The following is a 22,782-nucleotide window of genomic DNA, read 5'->3' as shown; positions in this document are numbered from 1 at the left end:
ATAAATTTTTTTTATATATGTATTTAACATGTGACTCTCAGCCCATTTAACTATTTAACCAAACTGTGAAATGAGGTCAGGTGATCAAACATTGGCTTCATCATTAATTTATCTATAAACTAATTTATTTTAATTTTAAATATAATTTTATTAAAATAATAATTATTAATATTTTATTTTATACTAACAATATTTATAATAATACATAAATTTTAATTAATATATAAATAAGATTTATTTATATAAATAAAGTATAAAATTTATATATAAAATAATCTAAATCATATAATAATGTTATTTATTTTAAAATTATATTTATATAATAATTATATATTATTTTTATTTATTTTAATATAATTAATTATACAAATTATTTATAAGGGTAAAATATAAAAATTAAAATAATAATAGTGTTTTATATTTCTTAATTTTAAACTATTTCAAAATTTTATAAGAAAATATAAATTAATATTAATAAACAAGTTAAAATAATTACATTGGTTTGATTTGGTATTTAAATAAAAAAAATTGATATCCCTGCTCAAAAATCTAACAAATCTCCTAGATTTGATGTTGATGTAAGTTCTCTTAAACTTGATCCAGCATTACGTATTCCGATATGGAAATATTCTTTTAATCAAATGGATGAAATTAGACGAGCTTATATCAAGATGGGTCATATCAACCTATTAAGGATGAGTACCCGCCGACCAAATTTGGAAATCAAAATCGACGGTTCCAAAGTCATTGGTTTAAGAAATTTACTTGGTTAGAATACTTTCCTTTGAAAGATGCTGCTTTTTGTTTCCCATATTTCTTGTTTGAACATAATCAACCCCAAAAACCTACATTTACAATAGATGGATTCAAATATTGAAAGCGAGTTAATGATGGGGATAAATGCTCTTTTGTTATGCATATATGATGTAATATTTCACCACATAATAGGGCAGTTGAATATTTTGATAATCTAATAAATATCTTTGTCATATTGACAAAGTACTGAATGCACAGTCTTCAGATGAAAAACAAAATAGCAGATTACGGCTTACAACAACTATTGAAAGCACTTGGTGACTCACTTTGCAAGAGTGTGCATTGAGAGGGCATGACGAGTCTATACACACATATTCTTTGTTCTTATTCACTAGATTTTTAATATACTCAATCAATATATGGTCGTTATCGAGATTATTATACATTTTAATATGATATTTTGATCAAGAATTGAATTTAAATGTCTATATATGATGATAAACCTATTAATCAAAATATATTATGTACTTCAATAAATAAAATAATGTATACACATACACAAATTATGTACTTAATTTAATGATATTTATACACATCCAAGTTAACAACTCATAATTAAGTATTAAATTGTTGATTTATTTGGAAGAAAGGGAACTTTCTTAATGGATGTTTCATAACATACAGTTGTGCTTTTAGAATTGTGAATCAAAGTAAGACCTTAACTCTCATGGTTTGTAATTAGATTTATTAAGGTCACATTAAGAAATAAATTAAATACTTATGAGAAATTTTGTTTCAAGACTTCTCAAAATTAATATTTATTTGTCATCGGGTAATAAAAACAAGCAAACAAACTACAACAATATTTGTTAGTTAGAATATGATCATACGTACGTAAACTTTTTTTATAAATAGAAGTACGTTGAAAAATGAGAACTAGAACTACTTGTGATTAAATGGTATATATAATTAAATATGAGAAACATAATTGAGATTAAGACCTTTCAGAACAACTATGTCACCCAATACAATATATGTTTTCAAAAAGAACCATTTTAGATCCTTTATTATACATTCAGACAAGATGTAAACTTCAATATAGATACAATTTATTAGGGTTGAATGAACTTATACAGATGATATATACCCTAGATAACTGCACAAAAATTCAATCGAATTGTTTATAATGAAAAATATATAGGTAAAACCTGATTACATATGAACGAGAGAACCAGAAAGCTTGAAATCGGGGATTAGCTCTTCCATGTTTCGTTTTGACGACAGCCACGGTAAGACTGGAGAGGCAATTCAGCTGACTATTAGGTTGCCCTTGTTATAAGTTTTTTTTTTTTTTTTTAATTTAACAAATATTCTATACTAATAAGTTATTTTCACTTAGTAGATATAAATTACATTTTTATTTGTAAATGATTGAAATATAACAAAAATTAGAAGTAAAAAATTTGCCATGGGCGTATTGATTGGCTTAGTTACCTTAGGATTTGTGTAGTCCATGTACTTATTGGGCCTGTCAATAATTAATGCGTGAAAAGATAAACCCATCTGAAAACACAAATCTATATATATAATGATACTTAATTTTTAAATTGTCCGGATTATCGGATCGAGAGTTGTGGTTAATTTGGATATATATGTGAGAGTAAAGGAATATTTGAATCGGATTGTGAGTTGATCCGCCCATAAACTTAAAACGGTTAAAAATAAAATTAAAAATGTTACATGTATGTTTTGAACTTGCAAACTAACAAAAAATAAGTACAACTCTTTAACCAACTAGGCTAATAAGACTATATTTTAAATTCAACACCAAATTTGATGAACGCGGGACGCTTTAACAATATAAGTTTAACTTTTTAACTAACTAATCTATATATATATAATGGTACTTAATTTTCAAAGTGTCCGGATTGTCGGATCGAGAGCTATGGTTAATTTGGATATATATATACATGAGAGTAAATTAAAAATATTATCACATTTTAACCGTAATTCTTTTTTCTCGGTTTTATATCTTTACTCGTGCAAATGCACGGGCTACATGCTAGTAGACATAATATTCTCTTTTCTAACCTAGCGAAAACCGAATGTAAATATCTTCGGTCTCCAAGAGTTCTTGAATTCAAACACATAAGGGGACAAGTTTCGCTCACCTTATTAATTAAGTCTGTTTGTGGGGTATACACTACACACCATTCTAAAAAAAATCCAAAATGTTGTAGATCTTAAAATTAAACATTATTATTATATATATTTTAATAATTCTTTATTTAAACACAAAATTAGAAATAAACAATAAAAAACTTAATTAAAGTATTCAAAATATAAAATAACAATCAACATTTAAATACTTAACAAAAGATGAACAAATCCGTATTCATAAGAATTTGAATCTTTATAAGTTGGTTAACTAATTAATTGGTTCAACCTCGATTTTTTATTTATTTTACGAACTCGTTAACTGGCCGATAACGATTTTATCGGTTCTGTTTCTATCGATTTCGGTCGGTTATCCGAATTTAACAACGACTGATAATTCAACTTTTAAAATTAAATATTAAATTTATTAAATGAATTTTATTAATTGATCAAGTAAGATATTTATGATTACTGTTTTTTTATTAAACAAATAGACAATTTACAAATTACAACTTTCAACTTTGATTTTAGATGTATTTTGCATACATATTTTTAAGGAATTTTATCATAATTATAAATTATAATTCCAAGTTATTATAACATTACAAAAAATAATTTTACATATTTCAATAAAATTATTTCAATTATTATTTAATTTGTTTTTTTTATAATTTTATATAAATTATAATTTAAAAATAACTAATATAAATTATAAAATGTAAATAGAAAAATAGGTTAACACATTCAATTGAATGTTCAAATTATGTGCAAGGATTATCTTTAGAGCATTGAATTACAAATTATGGGCACAACAAATGAGGCAGAATGTTAACCCTAAATCAGTGTTTTTGCTGATCCTCTTCAACCTTCCTATATCCATATTCTCGTACAAAAAATCTTCCTATTGCTCTTCCATTCCCCAAATCAGAATCAGAGCCCATAAGAATGATCCTTAAACCTCTCAAAATTCAATTGCACATGTCTCAACTCAACATTTAGCCGATTCCTAGACACGCTCGTAATTGCAATACATTATATTGGAAAATCGTAATTAGCACGTTTTTTACTGAGATCGCTTAAGCTCTACACCTAAACCTTCCCTAGGCTCGTATGAACTAGAACCCTACAACTAAACCGATTTTAAAACAATTAATATTAATATTTGATCAAATTCTAATTGATCCCTCATTTTAAGAAAATTTCGCAAACATTGATTAATCATCAAAATAATTATCTAAAATCATTCATATCATCATTCCAAATGTTTTTGGATTGTTGTTATCGAGCTCTAGAACAACAATTCGTTTTTCAAATTCTAAACTCAAAATGAATATTTTAACAATTCATTTTTAGTTTCATCTTCTTTTAAGTCTTGAATAAACATGTTTGTCATTGGTCATTATATATTCATATTATTCAAAAGTAATATTTTTTGTTTTTAAAAATTGTAATTATTATGTTTATATATATGATTTTTTATTAGTTAGTTCATTTAAAATATTTTTAATTAAATTCTAATATTTTTATTTGTTTAGACAAGACTTACATAATTTAGCTACCTGACAAATTAACCATAATAAAAACTATGAAAAGTAAATGGTCCCAAACTATTCTAGTACTGTTATAAACTCTTTTGTATACATTAGAATATTATTCACTTTACACACATTTTCTTCTTTCTTATTCATTAGATTTTTAATATACTCAATTCAAGATTATTGTACATTTTCATATAATATTTTGAACAAGAATTGAATTGAAATGCCTATGATGATCAATCTATTATGTATTTCAATAAATGATGTATACTATGTACTTAATGTAATTATATTTAGTCTATAGTTATACACATCCAAGTCAACCAACTCATAATAAAGTGTTAAATTTACCTGATTTATTGAGAATGAAGGATACTTCCTTAATGGATGTTTCATAACATCCAGCTGTGTTTTTAGAATTGTGAATCAAAGTAAGACCTTTAACTCATGGTTGTAATTACTAATTAGATTTATTAAGGTCATTAAGAAATAAATTCAATACTATTGTGAGAAATTTTGTTTAATGAAAGGCTTCTCATAATTATATAAAAATTAATATTTATTTAGCATTTGATAAAAACAATCATACAATTGATAACAACATTTAAAATAAAATAATTAACAAAAAGATGAACAAATCCGCGTTATTATCATTTAAATCTTGATGAGTTTATATATTGATATATAAATATTAGAATATCTCAATTAACAGAGCCGGCACTTAACAAGCCCTCGGGTTAGGATAGTTCAGTCTCCAGGACAGCCCTTTTTTTAAACATATCAAAATATTTAGTTATATTTATTATAAAATGTGGTTCAAAATATGCATTTAAAATCTCGTTGTATTTAGTTATATTTATTATAAAATGTGGTTCAAAATATACATTTAAAATTTCAACGAGTTATAGATTCAAATCTCACACAAAAACGAGATTTACATTCAATTTGATTACGGGAGCTTTTTCTATCGAGGTTAGGGCAGGTCAAACCTCAGCCGGCGGCTGTACATTTAATACAATTATTATAAAGTTTTACAAATTCCTCTTAATTTTTCTACAAATAAGACAACAAATCATTTTAAGTCACATAGACGCTTTCGATCCTCTAACATGGGTTTGATCGTAATTACTCTTCTTCTTCAGCTCTGTTCCATCCTCACCGCGGCCATAGCCTACAAACCCGCCGATGTTATCAGGCTTGACTGTGGTGCAATTGATAACTCCATCTCCCCGGACAAACGACCATGGATTCCCGACACCGGTTCCAAATTCATGCCTCCATTAACCTCCAATAACTCCTCCTCTGTTTCCAAAGCCGACCAACAAAATCCCTCCGTCGATCAAATACCTTATTTGACCGCCCGTATATTCCCATCCCAGTTTACCTACACTTTCCCGATCTCATCCGGCCCCAAGTTCCTCCGCCTCTACTTCTACTCAGCCAACTATTCCGGCCGCGATATCACCAAATCATTCTTCAACGTCTCCGCCGCCGGCCACACCCTTCTGGGTAATTTCAGCGTTTTCCTTTCCGCCCCTGCAAATTCTCCTTCCTTCGTTAAGGAATTCGTGGTCCACGTCGGGAATAGTCAAACCCTCGATCTCACTTTCACCCCCACCACCTCCTCCGTGGACTCCTACGCCTTCATCAACGGTATAGAAATAGTTTCCATGCCGGATAATCTCTATCTAACCGGAGTCAACTCTCCTAACACGACCCTCGTCGGGAAAAAATCGAGTTTTATCGTCGATACCAGCATGGCACTCGAGACTCTTTACCGGCTAAACGTCGGTGGACAATCAATCGACGTCCAGAACGACACCGGAATGTTTCGGAGGTGGGAAAACGATAACCGATATCTTAAGGGAAATTTGCTAGGTAAAGAACCTTTCTTGGATTTCAAAGTTCTATACAACAATAAAACACCGGCATACACGGCCCCAGAGTATGTCTACAGAACGCAACGTGTCATGGGTCCCGACCAGAATAACTTGCAGTTCAACATGTCGTGGATCTTCAGCGTGGACTCGGGTTTTAATTATCTCGTGAGACTCCATTTCTGCGAATTTATAATCGATATAGAAGGAAACAATCAACGGGTTTTCACTGTATATATCGGGGATGAGATTGCTGATAAACCGGTAGATGTGTTTAAAAGAGCCGGTGGCAAGTTCATCCCCGTGTACAACGACTACGTGGTGGCGGTTGACGGCGCCATAGGAAGGAAACGAGATATGGTTATTTCTCTGTTTCCTTACATATATTCACGTCCCCTTTTCGTAGACGCGTTACTGAACGGTGTAGAGATCTTCAGATTGAATGCTTCAGACGGCAGTCTCACTGTACCAAATTATTAACCCGTGAATAAGTTCAATTGAATTGGCCCTTACAGCCTTTAAATGTAATAATAATAATAATAATGATACATTTAAAAAAGTAATAATAAGATTCGATGATTGGAATATGCAGAGCTTTTATTTGAAATTCCATGGAGAAAAAGAAAAGAAAGTGGGTTTTATCCCAGGCCTTGCATATAATTGTACTACTGATGTGTTCTGGTAAGGCCACAGTAAAAAGCTCGAATATCTGTTTCTCTTCTTTTATGATATTTCTCTGTCAACTCTGTCTCTGTATACGACTGTGGTGGAATATTATCTTTGGTTCTCTCTTTCTCTCTTCTTTCTTTACACTTTTATAAGCAAGGCACGAGTATGCAATGTTAGATAGAAAGAAAGAGAGAAGCCAAAGCAGAAGCAGAAGAAAGCAGCCATTTTTATGAGGTCTAATTAGTCACAACCAAGTCAATTATTCTCACATTCACTGTTTCTTCCTGACACCCAATGGATTATGATGATCTTTATCTCGGAAGAACAACAAGAAGAAGAAGAAGCCATGTTCCTGCATTTGGTGGATGGGAGGAGTACTGTAATGACGGCGGCATGGTGGTGGTGGAGGATCTTCCTTTTACTCAGTGTTTCGAGTCGGCCACGGCAACAAGGCTGCATACGGGAGGTTTTTACCCTCTTTACTCAAATAATGATGAGGATCTCTACGATCTCTACCAAAACGATGTTGTTACGCCTGCCATGATTGTCGTCTCATGCCCCCGGACTAGGGTAATAATTTCAAGAAATGTGATGATAGATCAAGTCTATGAAAAACATCAATTAAATGACATATATATGTTTCAGAAACAGGGGAAAGTACAAGTACAAGAAAAAGATGAGAAGAAGGAGGTGGAGGTAGACGTGAAAGTAGTAGAGAGGCTAAAACAGAGGAAAATGGACGGCGAGGATCTCTACAAAATCTCACCGGAGCTCATCCACACCAAACGTAAAAGGGTCAGTCTATCTAGTATAACTGTCTGTATATTAGATTAGAATACATTAATAGTTGGATTAGTAATAAAGTAGATAAATAAGAATTTGGGTAATTTTTTTATTTGCAGAAATGGAAAACGGCAAGATTGTTCTCATGTTTCCTGGTGCCCACTTGGTCATGAAGAACAGATTTTGAGTTGTCATAATTTCATAGTATGTATATTTATTGCTATGTTTGATTGTTTGTTTGTTTGTGGACCGGTGATGACTTTGAATAGGGTAATGAAGAGACATGGTGTTAATGCTACTCTTAATGGATGAGGCTTGACTTATTGTTTGTTATGTTTATTTCTTTAGTTTTGGAAAAAAATAATTTAAATAATTAGTTACAAAAATAATTTTAAAAAGAAAGGAATTTATTAGATCATGGGTGTATACAAAAAGTTCAATCAAAACTAATTAGTTACAATTTTAATTGTATGTAAGTGATGGCACAGAGTTCTGGGCTGTCCACTCCAGCCTAGAAAAATGTGATTTTCTTTTGACTGCTATAGTTGTAATTAAAATTGTAAATAAAAAAATTTAATTTTAACTATTTTCAAAGACATGTAAATTTAATAAAATAATATTGATATCCTATATGAGAGTTAGAACCAACAAAGTATAGATACATTCATGGGTTATTTCATGGGTTATAGTAGGTTATTCTTATGGTGTAAAAGTATCCGAGTTTAAAGCTCAAATGGTATAGAGTCAACTCAATAGGAGCAAAGTTTTACTAAGAGAGTCGTCAACTGAATTTTGCGAAAACAATGTGTCATGTGAATTATTTATAGAGTCATAACTAATACACTTAAACTATGAACGAGAACACAATCTTTTACCACGAGATTGAATGGAAACACGGCGTTCTAGTCGAGGGGTGATCGAGAATATGAACGAGAACGTGAGGAGGATGTTGAATAACTAAGTATAAGAAATTTTGATGTCATGGGAAAATCACATCAAATATAAAAAAAAAAATTATGAAAGTGAAATTAATATATTATAGATAAGTTGATTAATATTTTTTAATAATATTTTTTATAATATTAATTCATTTAAAAAAGACAATAATTTCATAAATTCATATGTACACACAAAAAAAAATTTATTTATGATGAAAAAGGCCAAATAAACAGATCAATGCATGCTATCATGATTTGCAAACAAGTTATATCAAGAGAAAATATAAATATATTATATATATATATATATTAATTTAGAAAGTTATAAGAAGGAAAAAATGTAAATTTGGAAATTAACTTCATTAAAATTAATATAAACAAAATGACCCACTTGGTGGAGGATAATTGTTAATAGTTAATACCACTACTGATTTTGTAACCTCATTGGGAACATTATTATTATTAACCTCCTTGCATCATTTAAAGCTAATTTTACTTTTGGTAAAAAAAAATACAGCTTATAAACTTTTAAGTGGGCCAAATGTAAGGTTTTTGGGCTTTTCTATAATAAATAAAAGAAACCACATGTTTTGTGTCTCTGTCTGCAAATTCCAGTACGTAGTGGGCTCTGTTACAATCTATAAAAAGAATAAAATCTATTATCCTCATTGGCCCACGGAGAACATATCTTATTATAAGTCATAATAGAATCTGCTTAATATCTCACTGATAATCATATAATTGACAGATAATTATTCTTTCAGGCAGTGTAGTACTACCTCGGTGTAGGAATGTATGTTACAAATAATATTTGTAAAAATTTCATATTTAAATTCGCAATTGGGTCATAAAAAATATATGTATTGTCCGTACCGGTCAATTTAATTTAATATCAATAAAATATGATTTTGTTTGGAAGAAAATGTAAAAAAAAAAAGTTTAGATTGTAGACTAGAGACAATGGAGGATTTTTCTGATTTCTTGTCTAGCTCTTTATCAATAATTATCTATTTATTTTATTTATTTGTGTTGTTTGTCACGGTTATTATTGCAATTAAAATAGAAAAAATGTGTTATGGTCTACGCATTAAGGCTCGGTCCTATAATATTTTCGGCACCCTTTTCTCGGTCCTATGGTGTACATGGGCCAGTTTATGTTTTTTGTTTCCATTCTCTTATATTTCTCTCAAATCGAGTTCTGTTATTTTGAAAATTGTTGTAACAAGTTGTAACCGAATACTCTTGGGTAATTCAGCCGCTTTAAATGCTGATGCCCACCCCACTTTTTGGGCTATGAATTGAAGCTTGTGAAAATTGTTGTTCTAAGTTATTCTCTCGGCCTTGAACCTCTTTCTTGGACTACTAGATGTATTCTAGTAGTATTCTCTTCTCACCCGGTTTCTTCTCTCTTTAACCTCGAATTCTCTTATCACATAATATTCGTTGCGCTTGATTAAAGAATTCTATATTTGGCCCCATCAATCAAGAACACATTTCTTGAATAAGAACTCGGAAAGTTAAATTATAGTTTCAAACTTAACAGAATGTCATTAACGATGAATGCATAGTTACTAGATAGTTTGTTTATATGTCGCAATCCTATAATAAAATAGGAAGATAAACCCATATTTGGGTTCGGTCACATATGTGTTTGTATAGTTTAAAAAATATATATTTGACTAAGAAGTTGCTTGCCACTTATCTTAGGCATATTTTTTAAATGTTTTTATTTTTCTTTTCTTTTTTTTGGACTGATTTTATGAGTTATTTAAATATTTGTATTTTTTAATTTTGAAATTTCAGTGCAAGTCTTTATTGAACCCACCTCAATTTAAGGTGTAAATAATTTATTTATATATTTTTAAATTATATTTTAATTAAATATAAATACTTTTAAGTATAATTGTATCAAATAAATTAATTAAACAAGTATTAGCCCGCAAACACACTTAATCATTTAATCAGACACAGAATTTACTGTATGACAGACTCGAATTTAGAAACTTAGGGTTAATATCCACTTCTTATTGTCGTTAGACTAGAAGATATGATAAAAATGAGACAACGGATTAAACATGTAGCCCGTAAACACACTTAACCATTTAACTATACGTAGAACTTACCGTCAAACGAACTCGATCTCAGTACTTTAGAGTAAGAATATTCACATTTTGTCGCTAAAATATGATATAAATTTAATAACTAAAATACTTAATTGAAATATGAAAAGTTGATAGGACGTTCTGACTATAAAAATAAATTTGTTTTATATAAAAATATAATTACAGTAATTAAAATTAATATATACAGAAAAAACATTTACAAAGTTCACATTGTGAGTAAAGTAGTGGAGAATAGCTTAGCCAAATAGTTTGTCACAAGTCATTATGTAGTTATCTAAACATACATGCTGTTATACTAGTAAAACACCAACGAATCATATGGCTTGAAGTTTGCCGACAATATAGATCTTTTAGTCAAGATCAGCGGTCCAGATTTAGTGTCATGGATCAGCTTTTAAGTGCCCAAATACTAGCTGTCCTTTAATGGAATATGACAAAAGACAGTCTGTCACATGGAACGAAAAACACTGAATTCTTAGAAGAATTTTATTTATATATTTTAGTTGAAAAAGACCAAATTAAATAGATGATATATATTCATTGAATATACAAGTTGATAATTATTAAAAAATTAATACAAGACTATTTCAGTATTTTATATAAGCGTTTGGTTGATTGCTTATGTAATTTAACTAAGATATACTAACTAACTAACAAATTATATCTTTTAGTCACAATAGATTAATTACAAGTTAATGTCGTAAATATTGTTAAAACAAATTATCTTCTAACAAATAAAGATATAGTTAATACAACGAGGGTTTAGGGTTAGGTGCTTAAACTCATCCGAGAATATTTCTTTTATTTAAATAAAAACAAAATTCACGTTTATCATCCTTTTCATTCATAATTTTCTTCAAACTTATCATAATTTTGTTTAAGTTGGCCAACTTTATTTATCGTGAAACATTATAATATTTTCATTAAGATGAAATTAAGGAGAAGTGAACAGAAAGAAAGATACAAAATACAATATTGTAAGATTAATGTCCAAATTATTGAATAATTAAGGCAACCATTTTTCCTTTTAAAAGGAAATAGGTTAAACCCGACTTGCCATTTCTTCTTCTCTGGCTAAAGCTTGCTTTAAACATTAACACGGTTTAGCAAAAGTCCACTTAGTTCCTCTCTCAGTAAGAGCCAGTCATCTATCTCTCCCTCTTCTCTTCATCTATATCTATTTCTGCTGTAGATCCACTAGTCCACAGAATTAAAACACCAATCGAGAGATCTCTGGAAAAGAAAAATGGGTTCTTGGCTTAGATCACCCATCAAATTGATCGCATACCCTGCAGTGTTAGTAGTGTTGTTGCTTGCTTCATTCAGCTTTACTTCTACAGGTTTGTTCATTTCTATTTCCATCATTATTTTGAACTGTTTTTACTTTGCTTGTTCAATGCGTCTTCCTATTAGCAATAAATGCTTCCCCTTTCGCGATTAATGGGTTTAGGTCACTGATCTCAATTTAGAAATATGGGTTCAATCAATTCCGTTTCGATTGTTTCTTATTGTGGGTGATGTAAATGTTGAAATGAAATTGAATCTGGGTTTGACTTTTTTCCAATTTTGTTAATGTTGTGTTTGTTGATCAATCTCAGAAGCCTTTGATCCTCTGGACCCAAATGGAAATATCACAATTAAGTGGGATGTCATAAGTTGGGCGCCTGATGGTTATGTTGTAAGTATAATTGTTAACTTGATTATGGTTTGGTTTGGTTTGGTTTGTTGGGTGAGTTGTATTGTAACAGTTAAGTTTGTCAATTGCAGGCGATTGTGACAATGTATAATTTCCAACAATATCGTCACATTCAAGCTCCTGGATGGTCCCTTGGTTGGACATGGGCGAAGAAGGAAGTGATATGGAGCATGGTGGGTAGCCAAGCAACAGATCAAGGAGATTGTTCGAAATTCAAGGGTAATATTCCACATTGCTGCAGGAAAGATCCAACAATCGTAGACTTACTACCCGGAACTCCTTATAACCAACAAATTGCAAACTGTTGTAAGGGAGGAGTCATAAACTCGTGGATGCAGGACCCTGGAAACGCTGCAAGTTCCTTTCAGATTAGCGTTGGAAATGCTGGTACCACCAATAAGACAGTTAGGGTTCCTAAGAACTTTACGTTAAAAGCTCCAGGTCCAGGTTATACTTGTGGTCCTGCTAAGGTTGGAAAACCTACTAAATTCTATTCTCCAGATGCTGGAAGGAGAGTCACTCAAGCTATGAGTAATAACCTGATTTTTCTTATTACTGTTATAATCGGTTTCAATGATGATTATTTATATATTGTCTTCTTTACTGGCAGTGACTTGGAACGTTACTTGCACGTATTCGCAATTTCTGGCACAAAAAACTCCAACTTGTTGCGTTTCACTTTCGTCATTCTACAATGATACAATTGTTCCTTGCCAAACTTGCACCTGTGGCTGCCAGAACAACAATACACAACCGGGGAGCTGCGTAAAGTAAGTTGATTTTTTGTTTCTTGTTAAATTTTAACACGAACTTACGAATCATTGTACCTTGCAGTCCAGACTCGCCTTATTTAGCGTCGGTTGTGAATGGTCCTGGAAAGAATAGCCTTACGCCTCTTGTTCAATGTACAAGCCACATGTGTCCAATTCGTGTTCATTGGCACGTGAAGCTCAACTACAAGGAGTACTGGCGAGTGAAGGTTACGATAACAAACTTCAATTACAGGATGAATTACACGCAATGGAACTTAGTAGCCCAACATCCCAATTTTGATAATTTGACTCAGATTTTCAGCTTCAACTATAAACCATTGAGTCCATACGGCGCTATAAGTCAGTATCGACGATTAACCTTTTTATATTTGTTGTTTTTTATCATTCCAAAATCTGTCAAACTCATATTTTTCTTGGACAGATGATACTGGAATGATGTGGGGAGTCAAATTCTACAACGATTTTCTATCACAAGCGGGTCCTTTTGGTAATGTGCAATCAGAGCTACTCTTCCGTAAGGATCCTTCGACATTTACATTTGACAAAGGATGGGCTTTCCCGAGAAGAATCTACTTCAATGGAGATAATTGTGTCATGCCCCCTCCAGAGGCTTACCCATATTCGCCAAACAGCACTTCCAGGTCACAATTCTCGGTGTTTAACATATTGATGGCTCTGTTATTGTCTTTAGCTTTCTCCTCTTTTACAAGCGTCTGAATGAAGTAACGAGAGTAGAACATGTTTTTGTTGTTGTTGGAGAAGAAAGCGAAAATAAATACACGACCATTAACTTATACACTCAGACAGCAGATTAGATCTTTAGATGATTGAAGGTGTTTCTGTGTTTGGTTGGTTGAGGATCCATGTCTCTCTCTATATATTTGTTATTGAATCATTTGTGAACTTTGACAAAAAAACATAGACTATTTGTGTAATTAAATCTATATATTATGATCATGATTGGATATTCTTATATTTGTTTTTAACAAATGTTTGTTTTACAAACAGTTATAATAAGCTGTTCTTGTTTGATTTTTTTTTTCTAGTTGTATTATATAATTTGGAAAACATAACTTTGTTATGTTTATTTATCAAATGATCTAAATAATAATATGGCCAAAATAATTCATAAAAAATCGTCATGCCTTCTAGGCGTTTTCCTTAAGGCTGTCTTTTGTAATCATTAATGTGATTATAATTCTCAAAATTTCTTTTTTATCTCCAAATTGTAATTTTAATATTAATTTTTTTTTATATTTTTTCAAATTTCAAACGTATATGTATTTATGAAATTAACAAAATATATTTTAATAATATAGATTTAAATTATTTTTAAAACATAAAAAATAGAATTGATTATAATTATATTCTATACTTTTTCAAACAAAATTAAATTATAATTTAATGTCAATGTTAATTTCAATTTCAATTTTTTCAATCATCTACACTTACCGATCAATTAGAAAAATTATGTTCAAATGATAATATGAGAAATAAAGTTGTGATAATTGATTGCATTTGCATAACTTACAAAATGTAACAATTATTGTAATTGATTGTCTTAGACAAGTATCAATATTTCAAGTCCCACATTAAAGGAACACTAGCTAGAAAAACTTGGTGTTGAAGAAGATAGTAAGATAGTAGTCATCTCATTTATCAAAATTGAGAAAGACTATTATTAGATGCCAATGATAGTTACATTTATTCTTTCTTTTACTTCATTATTGTGAATATCACTAAATGGATGCCCAAATCCCAATCTTTTATTGGTTTAATAAATTGACCCACCAAAAATCAATGTAGATAGACTTTTTTTTTTTTTTGAAATGTTAAAATTTAAATTAATTAAAAGGTTGTAAATGTCACTTCTAAATTCTAATCATAGTACCTATTTAACAAATGTTTGTTTATTGAGCTTGTTTGATGTAGTTTTTTTTTTGAAAAAATGTTTGATATGGGATTATTAGAGTAAAACTAGATTATTTGAAATTATCAAATGGTTCAAGCAAGCTAGGTCCATATAGAGGAGGAATGATTATATGTGATTGAAAGTTGAAACTAATATTTTGATATAATTATTATCACAATCATATAATATGTGATTGAAATCAATACAAAATTTAAATGAAAAGTAAATCAAAATTAATAATTTTTTAAATCAAAGTTACAAATTTCTTTTATCAATTTTTCTAACAAACATAATTAATTTATTTTTTACAAATATAAAAAATAAACTAGTCTTAGCATATTGGTATTGTTTCAAAGAGAGAAGAAAAGCTTATAGTCCTTGTTTGATGAAAGATCCAAATAATTTAATTCACATTTTAAATCACTTTCATCAATTCAAATAACAAATTTGTTTTTTTTTTTTAACTATAACCAAACATCATTCATTATTTCTCTCCTTACTCATATTACATGTTAAAATCATAATCATTCAACATTTTATAAATAAATTAAACTTATTTCAATAAATCCAAACCTAATAAACTCTCAATTATTTCTCTTTTTCAGAACAAAACAAAGGACCAATGAATTGTGGGTAATTCGTAATATTAACCCTAATCAAACTTGTCATTAACGTTGGAATTAACTTGTAAATCTCTCTTTCTCATCATTCATGCCTCTTTCATCATCATTTGCGTTTACCGTACTTGTTTCCTCCAACCCAAACTATAAAACAAAGTTAAAAATCAAACCCATTTCAAGACTCTTTCTTTTCTTTCTGCCCAAGTTCAACTTCTACACATTTTGGGCGTCAATGAAGTACTTCTTGTTCTTGGCCATGATTTCACTAATATTGGTTGCCGCCGCCGCCCGCGGTGAATGTCAGGTGGGTATACCGTATATTCCTCTGTTTTGTTTTTGTTTTGTTTATTGTTGAATGATTTGTGGTATGAATGAACAGAAAGAAATGAAAATGGAAATGGAGGATGTGGGTCAATGCAATTTGGAAGAAAACTCATGTGTAGCAGGAACATACTGCTTTTCTTGTTTCGATGGATTCGTTGTCGATCGTTGCGTCCGGTCCAACATTACCGACCAATTCAAGCTCCTCGTACGTATACTCTCTCCTCCTCTGTTACTGTTTGAATTTGAAAGAAAGCAAAATCAAGCAGTTTCCTTTATTTGTTTCCTTGCAATAATTAATGGTGGGTAATTAAATAAAGAACAGAACAACTCTCTTCCATTCAACAAATACGCATTCTTGACTACCCACAATGCATACGCCATCGACGGAGAACCATTCCACACCGGCGTCCCTCGTCTCACTTTCACCAATCAAGAAGACACAGTCACCCAACAGCTCACTGTAAGATTTACCCATTTCAAATAATCCCTTTTTCAATTCTCAATTTCAACTAATTTTCCAGAATGGAGTCCGCGCATTGATGCTTGACACCTATGATTTCCAACGAGACATATGGCTATGTCATTCCTTCGGTAGAAGATGCTACGAATTCACCGCATTCGTAAGTTCAATTCAATTTTAATGTTACAACTAATTAAATTCAATTGTTTGAACTTTAATAGTTTCCCAACTAAAAACAGAGACCGGCGATTGACACATTGAATGAGATCGCAGCGTTCATGGAATCAAATCCGTCGGAGATCATAACGTTAATCTTGGAAGATTACGTGAAGTCCCCCAAAGGGTTAACAAGAGTGTTTAAGAAAGCTGGTTTGATGAAGTATTGGTTCCCGGTTTCACGAATGCCTAAAAATGGAGAGGACTGGCCTCTTGTTAGTGATATGGTGGCTAAGAACCAGAGACTGTTAGTTTTTACTTCAATGAAAACTAAAGAAGAAACGGAAGGCATTGCTTATCAATGGAACTACATGGTTGAAAATCAATGTAAGTAAGAAATTAAGACATCCAAAAACTCTTGATTGTTTATAAGAAGAGAAAAGATTGTATCTTTCAGATGGAGATGGAGGAATGAGAGGAGGAATGTGTCCGAATAGGGCAGAGTCATCTGCTATGAACGATACATCAAAATCGCTGGTTCTTGTGAACTTCTTTAAGACAATCCCAGATAAGATGTTTGCTTGTGTTCAGAATTCACAGAACCTAGTCAACATGCTTCAAACCTGCCATGGAGCATCCGCTAATCGATGGGCTAACTTTATGGCGGTTGATTATTATAAGGTACCCATAATACATAACCTAGATCATTTTCAAAAGAGTAATAGCGAGAATTATGTGTCATTACAAGAATGATATGCAACACGTGATTGGACTTAAATATAATAATGAATGATATGCAACACGTGATTGGACTTAAATATAAGAAGAGAACATTTTTCTAGTCGATAACGTTTTGCACATCATCCTCGACATCAATTTTTTACATCAAATTGCCGTTTTTTATCACTACTCTTTTTAAAAAGAAAGAAAAAACTTGATATTTTTGGTAAATTGAACTTATGGTGGTGTTCTAGAGAAGTGAAGGAGGAGGGACATTTCAAGCTCTAGATAATCTCAACGGACACCTTCTTTGTGGCTCTCCTGATCTCCATTATTGTGTTGTAAGTCTTTTTTTTCATAGCTATTATTATCATTATTATTATAGGGCAATGTTTTCTCTGAAAAATAGAAGAAAAAAAATGGTGGTAATGATGGATAAACTCATTGGTATTATTAATCTTTGAGTTTGATAACCTAGATTCTTAAAAATATTTTCTAAATAATTATCTATAACATGGATGTAACATGTGTTTGGTGCCACTTTTAGGTCACTTTTTTTTATTTAAACATAACAAAGCTAGTGGTTAGAAAATGAACTATTAAAATATTATAACAAAATTTGAAATCTTGACTAACTCTTAAAATATTAAGATTTATAAAAGAAAATTATGAATTTAATTTAGATAAACTTTTAAACTAGTCAAACTCTCACCATTTTAGATTTATTATAGTAAACTTTATGAATATATAAATAATTTTAATTATACAATTTTTTTGCATATTAAAAACATATTTATATGTAATTAGTTTTATAAATATAACTTTTTTATAAGGTAATTAATTATATTTTTTTTTTTGAAAATAGTCTATATAATCACTCAATTTTGAATGCCTTACCTCAAGGCCAATGTATTGGGCTAGAGAAAAAAAATGATTTATTAATGGTGGGCCTAGTGAAGCTTATGATCAAAGTTAAGCCCAATTAGATTTGACAGAAATTAAATATGATGATTGCTTGCTGGTTGGCTGTGTTGTGCAGACCGGATCTGGTGGAAGAGGGTGCACGATAAAGAGATGATGATGATTGATAAAAAAACATAAGACATATAGTGACGTTAGAGATGGGAATTGATTTATAAATGAAACCAAACACGGTGTAAAGTGTACGTAGACAAATTAAATAGCAGCAGCGACAGACATCCCACTTTCTAAATTAAACAATATCTTTTCTTTATTGATACCATGTTGTTAATTAATCATATTAATATTTGTTCACTACATTAATTAATTAATGGAAACATTCTATAATGGGGGCGTGTTTCCAGGTTTTCAGCTATTAATATTATCCCCATTTACAACATATATATTATTAATTAATTATTGATCTCGATCCTCCCATGTGTTTTTGTGGGAAATTTTGTATACAAATTGTAATCAGATGCTTCCAACCAGTACTTAGTACAACTAAAGGACATTTTATTTACAACTTTAATTATATATGTAATCGAAATTCAATATTCTTCATGTAGTGTAACACCATGAACTAAGATCAAATTAGTGGCACAAACAATATAACACATTATTACACTTATTTATAATTTAATAACAAGTTGTATATCCACTTGACTGTGTCATGCTTATCCTTGGAGGGAAGAGATCTTATACTCATACAAGAAGACTCTCACTTACACTAGTTGGTTCATAAACCCTAATTTATGTGATCAGTCGATTAGTTTCTTTTCCAAAAATACTACTCGGGAAGATTAGTGAAAGGGGTCGGTGAACTTTTTAAAAAAAAAATTAGAATTTTTGAGCTCGTAATGTTATATTTGTTTTGTTAGTGAATATATTATGTTTATATTTTTTATTGTTGTTTATAATTTATTTGTTATGTTTTGATGTGACTTGAAAATTATTGTGTTTTATAATTTATATCATATTAGATTGACTTTTTAAAATATATATAATTTATTTGAATCAATTTCCGACATCTTAATTGCACATTTTTTTATTGGAAGATTTAATTTTCAATTTATATATAGTTATCTTTGGTACATTATGCTGGGCATGGGCTGGGCCCTGATATGTGGGGAGAGCCGTCTGGGCTTTGTCCTGATCAATAATTGAGATCACTTATATCATTATCCAAATCTGGATAAGTTGTATCATTTTTTTATTAAATTCATACATGCACATTTTATTCACTTGAAGAATTTGTATTATTATTATTATTATTATAATCCAGAAAATATTATTGAGAAAATAGAATTGTTTGGACTTGAAAGAATTTTTAAAAATAAAAATAAAATTATGAATAAAATAAGTGTATGAACGTAATTTTTTTTTTTTTTTACAATTATATAAGTAAATAGTGAATTAAATTGAAAATATATAAAATTATAGAGTAATTCCACATTTTTATCTTAACTTTTTTTTTGTGTTAAATTGAGATAAAGTTCACATCATGTAGATTCGCCCTAATTATTATTATTATTAACTAGTTTAATTAAAAGAGAAAGTTGTCTCATAGATAAATGTTGACTCATGTTCTGAAAGAAAAAAAAAAGTGAACATCTTATTAACTGATTTCAATTCAAATATTCATACAAAAAAAATCAATGAATCAAAGAAAAAAAATTATTTACATTATTAATTTTGATGATTTTTCAAATAAAATGAGGTAATGATAAAATGAAAAAAAATAGTGAGATAATATAATACAAAATAGGGTAATTGGGTTATGTATATTTTCATCTAATCATCTCATTTATTTGTTGATATAAATCAATCAAAGTTGCATCATATATATATATATATATCACTCTATTCAAAGTCACGCACAAATTCGGTTCTTGAGCCACTCCACTCTCAAGATTTTATAATTCTTTAAATCTTTCTCTTTCTCTCTCTGTCCTTTTATAAAATTAAGGTTAATAAGTGTGTTGGAGAGGAATAGGATAATAGTTAATTGAGTGAAACATGATTAAGGATGGATTAGTCAAATAATGAGATCTTGAATTCCTAAAGTAAAAGGGAAAGGACTATTAGCTAGATTTAGTACATTAGTCAAAGTTAGTAAGTAGTAGGAATTTAAGAACTCGAGAATAAAGTTTTTAAATTAAATGAATCATGAGATTAATTAAGATCGATCCCTAACATTAAGGTAATTAATTAATTAGTGGTTAATGAGTGTGGCTGCCCAATTACTGTCTCTGAAACTGCATGTGATTGAGCAGAAGTAGGTAATTAGGAGAGGTATCTAACACATGCTAGCTACCAATAATATTGTTTGAGATTAATTAATTTTTTTTTTTATTTGATGGGATATATATATATATATATATATGCTTGGTAATTAATTTAAGATAAAGGAATTAGATTTAATGTAAGAGATTATTATTAATGTAATTAATTAAACCGATCTATGTAAGTGGTAACATGCTTCGATGTCATTGTGCCAGAATATATTATAATGGGTTTCATGTTATTGGCCCACACACTAATATTCAATCAAATAAAATGTGAGAGATTTGGGGGCCGCCCGGTTTAGGGACCATAATATATGAGAAGTGGGAGGAGGAGGGATATATATAATTAAAAATTCTAATTTTTAATTTATAATATACTATATTATAATTTCTTTGAAAATATATAATAGCTATTCATCAGATCCATCTACATATATATGTTTGCTTAAGAATATATATATAAATGAGGTTGCATATTTTCTTTATTATCTGTTTCCAAATAAAGTTAAGGATTTTTCTTGTTTATATTATACAATCTTATTTAATATTTGATTAAATATTTACTTAATTGTTTTTCTAAGTCGTCCATAAATTTTTGTAAACTCACTCTAACTCTACTCCTCGGTCGTTTCTTAGTAAATGGTCACCCCATATATTTATTTTTCAATATTTTATCCTTTAATCTATACCACTTAAATTAAGTTAGTTTTGATAATGTTAACAATGAAATATATATATCTGTATTACTTTAAAAAAGTGTAAAATAAAATTTAAAAAATAAAAGATGCATAGGTCTCCGACTTCATACCCGTGACTTAATTTGAGAAGCTGAGTTGTTACGTTCTACCATTAATCTATGAGTTTTGAGGTGTATATATATATATATATATGATATTAAAAGATAAAATCGTATCAACCCTGTATTCTATTTCAAATTCCAATATTGATGATTGATTGGAAATTAAAGGATTGAGTGTTATAGCTTTTGAGCAACACATGAGTGATATTGATTGAAGAGCAACAAAAGAAGGAATAGAGAGAATTGTTAATGGCATGTGAGTTGTAAACATGAGTTGGGGGCGGGTTTAAAGTCAAGATCTACATGACCCACAAATTTTATGAACCCAATGAGCCTACTCACTCTCTTAAACGTTTTTTTTTTACAACCTCAAAGTCTTTCAAATTTAATCTTTCTTTGAATTTTTGTACGCATGTCTGTCATTTCTTTATCCAACTTAATTAGTACATCCACTACTATTGACTTCATGGACCAATAATATTATAATACTCATCATCATCGTCGTCCAGCCTACATATATATTAATATATATATATATATACCTTAAAAGTCTTAAAACCCTAATCCAACATCAATGGAGAAATCCAACTAGTCATGCATTAATAATAGTACTAGAGTTAGAGTACTTAAATCCTTATTAATTTAGGTAATATATTTTAATTAATATGTGACTAGTACAAGCTAATGAGGATATCATCCAAAACACCATATCAAATCAAAGTAATGGCCCATAGTTGGTCAAATCGATAATAAAATTGATTATAGTAGAAGAAAAAGAAATCCTCCAAAAGAAAATGTCCCTCCCTACAAGTGTTGGAAAATAGTTGTATCATCCATTATTCCATTGGGTTTCAAAAGAAGGCATGATTAACTAAGGGAAAGTTGCCCATTTACTTATTTATTGAATTAATATTATATATATATATATATATATAGTATATAGATATATATTAGAATGTTTATTGATATGTTTATAGTTTTTCTTTAAAAGAATGATCATTATAAAGATAAGTCTGTGATGCATGCCAAATTGTAATGGGCAATAGCTCATTAGTTAGAAATAATATATAAATACTAAATGTAGAGAAAGTAGAAGAATAATTAGGAGTCCACATGAGGAAAAAGAAAGAAATGGCAAAATGGAAGGAAAAGGAAATGAGAGATTTATTTTGCATGTCTTGTCAATTGTGCATGCAAATAATATTTTTTTTTTAAAAAATTAAAATATATTGA

The 22,782-nt window shown here is 29.8% G+C and overlaps 4 protein-coding genes across 4 annotated transcripts; all 4 read left to right on the top strand.

Annotated features, from left to right (window-relative positions):
- The first annotated feature begins 5,560 nt into the window (after positions 1-5,560).
- LOC124916147 (putative receptor-like protein kinase At5g39000) lies at positions 5,561-6,808 on the top strand. Its single transcript, XM_047456881.1, has one exon. It carries the CDS (start codon positions 5,561-5,563, stop codon positions 6,806-6,808), a length of 1,248 nt encoding a protein of 415 aa, XP_047312837.1.
- Positions 6,809-7,180: 372 nt separating this feature from the next.
- On the top strand, positions 7,181-8,119 carry LOC124916466. The gene is made up of 2 exons (XM_047457179.1): positions 7,181-7,792; positions 7,900-8,119. Exons 1-2 carry the CDS (start codon positions 7,292-7,294, stop codon positions 7,951-7,953), a joined length of 555 nt encoding a protein of 184 aa, XP_047313135.1. The 5' UTR covers positions 7,181-7,291; the 3' UTR covers positions 7,954-8,119.
- Positions 8,120-11,943: 3,824 nt separating this feature from the next.
- Positions 11,944-14,321, top strand: LOC124916465 (protein COBRA-like). Its single transcript, XM_047457178.1, has 6 exons — positions 11,944-12,181; positions 12,440-12,519; positions 12,609-13,068; positions 13,148-13,307; positions 13,372-13,649; positions 13,732-14,321. Exons 1-6 carry the CDS (start codon positions 12,088-12,090, stop codon positions 14,025-14,027), a joined length of 1,368 nt encoding a protein of 455 aa, XP_047313134.1. The 5' UTR covers positions 11,944-12,087; the 3' UTR covers positions 14,028-14,321.
- Positions 14,322-16,023: 1,702 nt separating this feature from the next.
- LOC124915194 (PI-PLC X domain-containing protein At5g67130-like) lies at positions 16,024-18,921 on the top strand. Its single transcript, XM_047455867.1, has 8 exons — positions 16,024-16,146; positions 16,222-16,371; positions 16,489-16,626; positions 16,688-16,786; positions 16,866-17,169; positions 17,240-17,463; positions 17,757-17,843; positions 18,542-18,921. The coding sequence occupies exons 1-8, from the start codon at positions 16,075-16,077 to the stop codon at positions 18,578-18,580; spliced, it is 1,113 nt and encodes a 370-aa protein (XP_047311823.1). The 5' UTR covers positions 16,024-16,074; the 3' UTR covers positions 18,581-18,921.
- The last annotated feature ends 3,861 nt before the right edge of the window (positions 18,922-22,782 follow it).

The sequence above is a fragment of the Impatiens glandulifera genome, chromosome 9 (genome assembly GCF_907164915.1).
Source record: "Impatiens glandulifera chromosome 9, dImpGla2.1, whole genome shotgun sequence".
NCBI classification, from domain to species: domain Eukaryota; kingdom Viridiplantae; phylum Streptophyta; class Magnoliopsida; order Ericales; family Balsaminaceae; genus Impatiens; species Impatiens glandulifera.
Note: the sequence above shows the minus strand (reverse complement) of the source record. Positions and strands in the feature narration are given on the sequence as shown.

Coding starts and splice junctions, on each gene's coding strand:
- LOC124916147 (XM_047456881.1), top strand. CDS start 5,561: ATGGGTTTGATCGTAATTACTCTTCTTCTTCAGCTCTGTTCCATCCTC.
- LOC124916466 (XM_047457179.1), top strand. CDS start 7,292: ATGGATTATGATGATCTTTATCTCGGAAGAACAACAAGAAGAAGAAGA. Junction 7,793..7,899: donor TCCACACCAAACGTAAAAGG/GTCAGTCTATCT, acceptor TTTTATTTGCAG/AAATGGAAAACGGCAAGATT.
- LOC124916465 (XM_047457178.1), top strand. CDS start 12,088: ATGGGTTCTTGGCTTAGATCACCCATCAAATTGATCGCATACCCTGCA. Junction 12,520..12,608: donor GGGCGCCTGATGGTTATGTT/GTAAGTATAATT, acceptor TGTCAATTGCAG/GCGATTGTGACAATGTATAA. Junction 13,308..13,371: donor CAACCGGGGAGCTGCGTAAA/GTAAGTTGATTT, acceptor TGTACCTTGCAG/TCCAGACTCGCCTTATTTAG.
- LOC124915194 (XM_047455867.1), top strand. CDS start 16,075: ATGAAGTACTTCTTGTTCTTGGCCATGATTTCACTAATATTGGTTGCC. Junction 16,372..16,488: donor CCGACCAATTCAAGCTCCTC/GTACGTATACTC, acceptor AATAAAGAACAG/AACAACTCTCTTCCATTCAA. Junction 17,464..17,756: donor TGGCGGTTGATTATTATAAG/GTACCCATAATA, acceptor GTGGTGTTCTAG/AGAAGTGAAGGAGGAGGGAC.